General features: G+C 20.4%; 4 protein-coding genes across 4 annotated transcripts; 1 reads left to right on the forward strand and 3 right to left on the reverse strand. All coding sequences in view use genetic code 6, as the record gives it.

Moving 5' to 3' along the window:
• Positions 1-331: 331 nt before the first annotated feature.
• Positions 332-2,930, reverse strand: TTHERM_00925830 (kinase domain protein; the record flags this gene model as incomplete). The annotated part of the gene is made up of 17 exons (XM_001031199.2): positions 332-372; positions 489-496; positions 603-692; positions 742-831; positions 889-978; positions 1,033-1,122; positions 1,186-1,275; positions 1,327-1,416; positions 1,783-1,872; positions 1,952-2,041; positions 2,101-2,176; positions 2,232-2,310; positions 2,370-2,379; positions 2,516-2,605; positions 2,659-2,741; positions 2,809-2,850; positions 2,907-2,930. The coding sequence occupies 17 exons, from the start codon at positions 2,928-2,930 to the stop codon at positions 332-334; spliced, it is 1,173 nt and encodes a 390-aa protein (XP_001031199.2).
• A 1,306-nt stretch (positions 2,931-4,236) lies between these two features.
• TTHERM_00925840 (chitin-binding peritrophin-A domain protein, putative) lies at positions 4,237-5,645 on the reverse strand (the record flags this gene model as incomplete). Its single annotated transcript, XM_001031200.2, has 2 exons — positions 4,403-5,645; positions 4,237-4,340 (listed from the first exon to the last, which is right to left on the reverse strand). Exons 1-2 carry the CDS (start codon positions 5,586-5,588, stop codon positions 4,237-4,239), a joined length of 1,290 nt encoding a protein of 429 aa, XP_001031200.2. The 5' UTR covers positions 5,589-5,645.
• A 1,109-nt stretch (positions 5,646-6,754) lies between these two features.
• On the reverse strand, positions 6,755-7,813 carry TTHERM_00925850 (papain family cysteine protease; the record flags this gene model as incomplete). Its single annotated transcript, XM_001031201.1, has 1 exon — positions 6,755-7,813. The coding sequence occupies one exon, from the start codon at positions 7,811-7,813 to the stop codon at positions 6,755-6,757; it is 1,059 nt and encodes a 352-aa protein (XP_001031201.1).
• A 285-nt stretch (positions 7,814-8,098) lies between these two features.
• TTHERM_00925860 (hypothetical protein) lies at positions 8,099-8,314 on the forward strand (the record flags this gene model as incomplete). Its single annotated transcript, XM_001031202.1, has 1 exon — positions 8,099-8,314. The coding sequence occupies one exon, from the start codon at positions 8,099-8,101 to the stop codon at positions 8,312-8,314; it is 216 nt and encodes a 71-aa protein (XP_001031202.1).
• Positions 8,315-10,052: the final 1,738 nt, after the last annotated feature.

The following is a 10,052-nucleotide window of genomic DNA, read 5'->3' on the forward strand; positions in this document are numbered from 1 at the left end:
AAACAAATAAACAAACTAATTTCAAGTATTAATTTTTAACTAAAAAAAATAAATATGAATTTATTTATATAAACAATTTTGAACATAAACTGTAATAACAAATTTTCATTTTATTTTCTAAATTATAAAATTTTTAATATTTATAAAAATAATTTTTTATTTTAGTTGAAAATTAAATAATAAATTTTCTGCTGTTAATTTATTTTTGAAAATGTAGTAATTAATTTCATATTCTATTTATTATAAAGTAAGTAATTAAGTAAATTATTTAGATTTTATTTGGAGTAACAAACGATTCACAAAAGCAAGTTGATTAATTTTTTCATTTTGATCAGTCTTGACCTGACTTGAGATGTAATATTTTAATTACTTCTATTAAAGAATATTTTTATTATTATTTTATGAAGAAGGATTATTTATTACATGTATAAAGCTAGAGTATTTAATACAGTATTTTTTCTTAGCATTAAACTAATTTTTTGAAATACTTAGTCCTCTATTGTATTTTATCTATAAAATAATTAAAATTTCACAAATATTAAAATGAATTAAGAAATATTTAATTCATAATTAATTTAAGAAATATTTATTTATTTGGCTACTTCAAATCCAAAGCTAAATGTTTAATCTTCTGGTTTTGCAATATTTTTTCAATTAAAACATATGCCCCTGCATCAATAATGTTGTTCCACCTATAAATTTAACTTTAAACTAAAAGTTCAATTTAATTAAATATTTTACTGCAAATAAATTGTTAAAAAGTTGAGGCTCTGACAATTAAGAAGCTCCTATCCTAAATATTGAGCCCCCAAATTTTCAATATTATTTGTCCTTTGATTTAATTATAATTGAATCTAAAAATATCTCAATTATAAAAACATGTTTTACGATAGATCAAGGATTAGTTTTTGCAGACCAATGCATTAAGCAATGCCTTTACATAAGACTGATATCGCTTAATCTCCAATTTTGTTTACTCTAAAAATTAATTAGCAGGTATTAATAATTATCAATGTAAAAAAAAATTAATACGATAAATTAAGGTTTAATTGCTTTAGATTTTAGCATTCAGCTAAATCGAATGTTATGCTTGAGTTACTTAAATAACCAATTTTATTGGAACTTTTTAATAATTTTTAAGTCTAACATTTATTATTTTTAAACCTTCTCATTAATTAATTTTACGATAAGTCAAGACTTAAATTGATTAAAAATTAACATTTGACACAACCCTATCCAAGCATGGAAAAACCTTTATCTCCGATGTCATTCCATCTTTTTTTAATAAATAATATATATATATATATGTATTTAATTGCATTTTACCTTAACTCTAAATTTATAATCTAAAGATTCTTGCAATTAGCTAAATCTTATCCAAGAGCAACCGATCCTTAATCAGTTATATTATTCCATCTTAAAAATAAATTAAAAAAATAAATAAAAACTTACAGTTAATCTAAAAAACTCAAATGTTTTATGATTAAATAAAAATTTTAATTCTATTTTTTTTAATTATCAATTTTCAATTCAATCAATTAATTAATTTAAAATAGATTATTGAAGTATTTTTTATTAATTATTTTGTCAATATTTAAATTTTTAAAGTTAGATTTTTTTATTCAATCAATAATAATCGTATTTTTTGATATAAAATATTATTTCAATTTGTTTAATAAATTAATAATTAACTTTTGAATAAATTTAATATTTATTTATTTAGTTATTTTTGATTGACAAAATAATTAAAATAATTTAATTTTAAATAAAATTTAATGTTACCTCAAATCTAAATAAATTGAAGAAAGACACGGAAATTTTGCTAAATTCTTAGCCAATTTAATCACTCCTTAATCACCAATTTTGTTTGATCTTATTAATCCATTCATAAATAAATAAATACATACATAATAAATAATTAAGTTTATTTAAAACTTATAATATAATTTACAGCAATTGCAAGTAAAGAGTATTAAGTAATGAACATTTTGATAATTCTGTGGTCATTTAAGAAATGCCTTAGTGTCCTATTTTATTTCCTCTGTTATATTTTTTTAAAAATAGAGCTTTCATGATATATTATTAATATTTTATTTTTACGATAAGTTGAGAATTAAATTTGTCAATTATTTGATGCTAGATATTTCTAATCCTAAGTTAGATGATTCCATATCTCCTATGTTATTAAGTCTAAAAAATTTCAATTAATTTATCATTGAATAAGCATTTACGTACGATAAATTGAGATTTATTGTTTTTATGTCCAAGCAATTCTTTAAATGTGATCCAATACTAGAAATAAAGTTTTATCTAATTTTATTTTTAGATGGTTTTTTTAAATAAATTAAAAAAAACTTTCAAAAAATTACGATAAATTAGCTATTAAAATTTAAAGATTATAGCAGTTAGAAATAAATTATATAATTTTTTAAGAATCAGCATTATCTAAGTTATTTGATCTATATTATATAAAAACTATTTAATTTATTTGAAATAAAAGATATTTATAATATACTGCAAATCGATATTCAAACTTGTTATATTTTTACATTGTGATATTGCTTATCCTAATATTTCCACTCCTTCTTCATCCAAATTATTTGACCTATTTTAAAATAATTCTTATTTAATAGCATAAACAAATTATTAACATTCTACTTAAAGTCTAAAACTAGCTCCTTTAAACTTTTAAAATTAGCTAAAAAATCAGCAAAGAGACTGCAGCTTTGAACTCCTAATTTCTTTTTACTTTTTAAAAATTTGAATAATAGATTGATTATTAATGATTAAATAAAACCTTAAATTAACCTTAAGTTAAGTTATATTGTTTTGATTTTCAAGTTGTTTAAGCTTTTAAGATAATAAAATAATTATTTAAATTTAGCTACATAAATATTTTGTTTTACTTGAGATAAGCAATTTATGTTCATTTACTTTTCAGATTTATTTTTTTTTCAATTCTCTTTCTAAATTTAAATTAAAAAAATTAAATAATCTATTCACAAATTTCTACTCACATATTAAATCGAAATGTTTTTTTTCAAATAAATTTCAAATTTTTTTCAAAGATTTAAATTAAATAATCTAATCTAATTAATCAATTAGCTATCCGTTAAAAGTATAAATTTTTTTAAATTATGAAGATTTAATCAAAAAACATTAAAAATGTAAAGAAAGGATTAATTTGATGTTTTTTCTTTCATAAATCGATTAAAAAAATTTACTAATAAATATTTTATAATAAATTTACTCTCAAAAAATATTTTTTTGTATTTTGTTTCAAAAAATAAATTGAAAAGTTTTTTTCAAGTAAATCAAACTAAAATTTATTTTTAAAAATAGCCTGAATTTATACTTGCTTTTATCAATAAAATCAGAAAATATCTTAAAATAATATGTGTAATATTTATTAATTGAAATAAATAATTTATTACAACAAGTACTTACTTAATAATTAAATTCTTTTATAAATATTTAATATGAATTCAATTCTAATAAAACAAAATTTTATAGAAAGCAAATTTTTTTATTAATTTAATGAATATATAATATTTTTGAAAGAAAATAGCTTTTGTTTTCTTATTAATAAGGAGTTAAACCTTTATATTTAGTTTCTAAAAATTATTTTTTAAGAAGTTAATAGTTTTTATCATTTTAATCTCAAAGTCCTTAACCTATGACATGACATATGTTAATTCTTTGATAAATATTTAATTAGCCTAAATTAAATTTCAAAAAATCCAATAATTTAGTTGAAAAGTAAATTCTTTTTCTAAATTGAATAATGCAGAAAGTATATTTATTTTTTAAAAAAGAAAATAGCTTTAAAAACGATATAAATTAAAAACTAAATAGCTAAGTTTACAATTAGTTGTTATCATTTTAACCTCTAATTAATTTCTTCAAGAGTTACATAAATTTAAAAATTTTAACTATTCTAATTAAAAAAATTACTACATTATGAAGAGTTTATTAAAAAGATTCGTTTCATGAAAACATAAATTAGCTTCTAATAAGTAATTAAATTTTGAAGTTGTTTTTATGAATTTATTTTGGAATTATCTTTGGGCTGAATTTAATTAAAAAAGATGCTGCTTTTTTTAAATTTATTTAACATGACTTGAGTTATTTATTAAGAGACGAAAATTTAATAGATGAAGTTTTTGCAAGTTTTTAAATTGGCTTAATAACACAAAAGTTTTAAATTGTAAGCATTATATAAATATAAATAAATTTTCAATCATAATTGATCTCAAGGTTAATATTATTAGGAGTAGCATCATAATTTTTTGTTTCGCCATTTTTTTTTTCATCATCATCTTAACTTCCGTTGTTGAATTCTTTTAAATAAAATTAAAATATTAAAAAAGTAAATATCGTGATTAAAATTTATATTTATTACTTTCAATTTGTAAGGATTCGAGCTTGATTAAGTTATTAGTTTGTAATTTTTGATCAAAAATATTATTCTATGTACTTTATCTTCTAGCAAAAATATCTTGAACACTTCTCGCTTCAATATGAGGCTTTATTTCTTTTGCAATCATATTTTAAGCGCTACAATTTTCTATTAAAATTAATTTTCCTAACTCTTTTGATTCCTTTTTTTCATAAAAATCTATGTTTCCATTACCTTCTAATACTTCTTCTTCTTCACAGTTGTTTTCCTATTCAATTTACTTCATATTTTTGTAGAACTTTCTTACAAAATATAAAAGTACAATGAGTATAATTAATAATAAGGCAAAAGAAGCAATTGCTAGCTCTAAAAATAAATTATCATTGCTTTCATTTGAATTGTCAGAGTTATTAACTTATTATTACTTCTAAGATTGTTATTGTTATTGCTATTACTACTCTTACTGCTACTATTATTGTTGCTATTGATTTTATTACTACTAATACCATAATTATTACTATTATAATTTCTATTGATATAAGGAACACTAATTTTATTATTACTAATCTTATTGTTAACTACATGGTAAGCATCCTTGTGATCCTGACCAATAATATCCATCTAAACAGTATTATGATTGAGTACATACCGTTTAATCTTTTTTTAATATAATGTTCAAAGTACACCCTGCGTAAACGCAAGTTTGGTAGGATTAACTCCATACTAATCCATTTTAGCATATTTATGAAGTAGCACAGCTCTCTTCAGAATAAGCAAGTAACCCTTTCCCGCAATAATACAAGCATTGTCCTAATGTGATAGAATATAAATCAGTTGTTGCACATACTGTATTTTAACATATTGCATTACAAGGAAGGCAATATTTTTAATTCAATCCAATATTAGTAGGTGAACAGTAATTGCAAAACATTTCCATGGTTGCTGAGGATCCGTCCAAACATTAAATAGGAGATTAAAGATTTCTCTTAAAAATCAAAGATTAAGCTTAGCATTATTATGAATCTTCATTTAACACGTATCCTTCTTCACATAAATCACATAAAACAGATGGTTGATTGTCATCGTTTGAAGTATTTTGAATATAATACCTCTTACAATTTTAAATAATTTTGCTAGTAATAATAACTAATGAATATATTTAAATCAATAAAAAATACTTCAATTACATTTGCCTTTATTTTTTTATTGTTTATTGTTTTGTTTTGATAATTAAAGTTATTGAAAAATAAATCAAACTTAATTTATAAAAAAATTTATTAACTTTGATGATGATTTTTCTCTTTACTAGAAAGAAGGAAGACATTTAATTATTTTGAATTATTTTGACGCAAAAAATAAGAAAACTAAAAATTTTTTATGAGTTGAAACTTAGTAAGATATGGTTTCAAATTTATTGCTTCTGAGCCATTCAATATTATTTCTCTTTTTACTATAATTTATATTTCACAATCTTAATGCTCTGTGATCGATTTTACCATATATATCTTTCATGAAATATAAGTTTTATTTGATATCTTCTAAAAATTTTATCGGTAGTAAAATATTCATTTAAGCTTACATAAAGCAAAATTATAATTTTAAATAAAATAAATAACTAATCTAAAATATTTAAAAGTAAATAAAATTTTATCTTCAAATTACTTTAAATTTAAAATAATCAAATAAAACCAAATTAAATTTTAAATATTAACTTACATTCCTCAAAAAAGAATGCAAAGCCAAATTATGAGGAAGTAAGTCTGTCCATTTTAATTAAAAAATTTAAAAAAATACAGTAAAAAAGCTTTTTTTCAAATTTAAACAGGAAATAAATATGTTTGTTTGTTTGTTTAGAACTTTTTCAAAAAAAAGAAGGTTTTTTTGTTTCTTTATATTTGAATGAAATATGAACTTAAACCTTCATATGGTTTCAATTATATTTTGTAGTTTTTGTAAATTTTATAAATTTTTAAAAATGAACACACTATTTAAAATCAAAATAAAGAATAATCAATTAATTAATTAACTAAAATGATTAGTATTTATAATTTTATGATAAATTTATAGGCAAATTATTTTTCATAATAAAAAATATCTACTTGATCAATTATTTTTAAATATAAAATCGTTATGTTTTTTATTTATTTATTTATTTAGCCTTGATGGCAAAACTAGATAAATTTAAAAATTGTTTTATATTTGTTAGAGCAAATAAATTTTAATTTTGTAACTTAATATAAAATAAGAATAACAAGTTGCTAGTTTGCTAGCTATTGAAGTTTGTTTATTATTTATTTTTTAAAATTAGATTTATTATTTAAAGAATTTACTCATTATTTAAATTGTTTAAGTAATTCAATTTGGTTAATATGCATATTAAGTAAATATTCCACCATTACCTGTGCTAGATACTTTTATGTAACCTTAATCTCCCCATGAAGTACCCCAGCTGTTTCTAAGCAACCAATAGCCACTTCCCCATCCTACAATAGCAACAGCATGGTTTAATTAAGGTTTTTATTTTTAAGTAAAAATACCAGATTTATAGTGGGCCCAATAAGTACCGTCTACTGCTACCGAAACAGCACCATTCTACATTACAGCTTTTTGTATTACAGAATTGTTCTTTTGGAGATTTTAATAACTTTTTATTTTATATATAGATGTTTTATTAGAGAATTAGCATGAAGATCCATATGCTCCTTAATAAGGATAAGCAGATTCTGTCATAAGTCCAGTGAGTTTAGCATAATCAAAAGAGTCAGTAAACCATCCGCCCTAACATCCATCGCGATCATAAACGCAATCTACTTGCTGTTATTCAGAGAGACTCACTGTAATATTTTTTTTAGCTGAATAATAACTCTCTACTGCAACAGAAGTAGAAAATGCCCAACAACTTCCACATCCGCCTTAATTTTTGATTTCTTATAATTTACCAGGACCATTTACTCTAATATCCCAAGTAGTAGGATTAGAAGCCTTTGTTTATTTTTATTAATTTACGTTTTAATTGTCTTATGATGTTTAATTATTTGATTAAGTATTTTAATTGTTTTAGTTATCATTATTTTATGATTAATCTTAATCAGAGATAGCAAGTTTATGTGCTCCAGTGAACAAATTCAAGAATTCTTCTTTTGTATAATCACTAAAAAAAGAAATGTCAAATTAAGCAGTGGTTACTTCTGCATTTAGCCTGTCAATTTCATTAAGATTTTCAACAAAAGTAGCAAATCTGAATTACTGAACTTCTTCACTTTCATAAGCCTTAGAAAAACTTTTTTTGAATTGTTCAAATTTTTAGTGATGCTAATGTTTTTAACTAAATGTATTTTTGTCAAAATTTGATTGTCCATTAACAATCAATATTAAAATAAAAATAATAATAACACTTTATTATGAACAGCACATTTTTTTTGTTTATTTACTGATTTTTTTGTTTTGTTTTATGTATTTAATTTATTATTATTTACTTCAGTTCGTTCTTAGCGTTATATTTAAAACAACTAAATTGTCTTTTCAATGTAACAACATAAATTCAGTTTACATTCTATTTGATTTTAATTAATTAAGGAGTGTTTGATTGTTTTTCTTACTTTTACTCAACCAAAAATAATTATTAAATTGGGGGAAATTGTTCAGTAAGAAGTTTTATGTTGCGACTCTATCTTACACAATAAAAATTAATATTGAGAAATGTTTTATAATGAATAAAAGAGAGTTCGATAACTTAAAAATATTTGCGCTCAAATCAAAATTGAAGTTGATAAAGAAATTCTTCATAAAAATAAGCATCGCTAAAAAGACAACTTTATTTTGTATACATCTTTGATTGCTTTGCAATATTGCTATTAACTATTTGAAAATAAATAAATCAATCAAATTATTAATTTAAAGATATTTTGTGTATGATAAGCCAGCTTAACTTAACTGACTCTGATCTTTTTTAGATTATTTAAAAAAATTGAAGATTAATCAACAACAATTTTCATAAAAATGAATCCAGTATAAAAATCTACTTTAGCATGTTCGATTTAAGTAACAAAAAAAAGCCAAAATAAAATGCTAAGTTAATAAATCTTTAAAATTTGATAAATAAATATGATTGAAAAAATGTACATATTGCTAAATATTGCTTAAAATTTTATAGTTTTATTAAAAAAAATCTTCATATTTTTTATCTGACTGAATTTTTTGTCATTTAACTTTATTTTCTAATCTATATTTTTGAAAAACTTAAAAATAGTCAAATTTGATTCTTCCTTCAGTTAATCTAATAATAAATACTATTTTGCCAAAGATTTTATCAAAAAAAAAATCATTCAAACATTAACGCAATAATCACCTTTTATTCAAATAGCATCTTAATGGAAGGAAGATCATTAATTATTTATTAATTTAACATAAAATTTGTATAAAAATCTACTTTAACAAATAACATAAAAATCTACTTTAACTATTAGTATAAAAATCTACTTTAACAAGTTTGAATAACCAACAAATAAAGTCAAAATAAAATACCAAGCAAACAATTTTAAAAAATTTATTACTAAATTTTAATGAAAAATGAAAATACTATGATAAATATGACATTAAATTTGTCTTTTTATTTGAAAAAAATCTAATTTATTCTGAATTAATTGGTCATTTAACTTTTCTTTACTTTTTTTTCAAATAACTTAAAAAATTGTCAATTTAATTATTTAGTGAATCTATCTATCTATTACTACTTTCAAATTTACAAGAGCTTTCATCAAAGGAAAAATTTAAATATTAATTATATAATCAATTTTTAATAAAATAATAATTGAATTTAGGATTATTAATTATTGATTAATTTAAATTTTAGAATTGACCAGTATAAAAAGGGGGATGAATAGCTTTAATTACAATTTGAAAAAGAAAATTTACTTGCCACACTGGATGGAAATAATCTATATACTTTCTAAAAATTTAAACCTTACTTACTATAAAAATTTTAATAATAGAAGCAAGTTTTAATATTTTTTTGAAAATTTCTTTTTTTTCCAAAAAAATTATGAATAAAATTTTATAAAATATTTAAAATGAATTTTTGATTTTTCTTTTAACTACTTTTTAATGTCTAATTTAAAAAAATATTCTCATCACTGATTTAGGTATAGTGATATTAAAAAAAAACAAGTTAAATACAAAAAGGCTAAAAAAGGTGCTGTGTTATTTAGAAGAAATAAAGAGCTAATTTTGATATGCTTCGAAAAAAAAAAGTAATAATATTTGAACACAATTTTAAAATATTTATTTTATTTAATAAACTCTAAAAAGTTAATAGTGTTTGTTTATGAGGTTGGCTACTATAATTTAAAGAATAAAAAATAATATTTGTTTCACTCACAATACTGATTAAATTTTCTTCAATAATTTATTTTAAAAATCTTAAATGATAAATAAATCTATTTATTTTTTATTTAGCCTTCCTTACAAGTAAAACTACATAGATTTAAAAATTATTTTATATTTTGAGTAAATATTAATTTTCGAACTTAATTTAAAATATGAATAATAAGGTAATAACTAGATTGTTAGTTTGCTTGCTTGCTATCTAATTATTTAAGTTTATTTATTTTTTTAATTTTTAAGATTTCATTCATTATTCAAAGAATATTAATTC

The sequence above is a fragment of the Tetrahymena thermophila genome (genome assembly GCF_000189635.1).
Source record: "Tetrahymena thermophila SB210 genomic scaffold scf_8254448, whole genome shotgun sequence".
In the NCBI taxonomy this organism is placed as follows: domain Eukaryota; phylum Ciliophora; class Oligohymenophorea; order Hymenostomatida; family Tetrahymenidae; genus Tetrahymena; species Tetrahymena thermophila.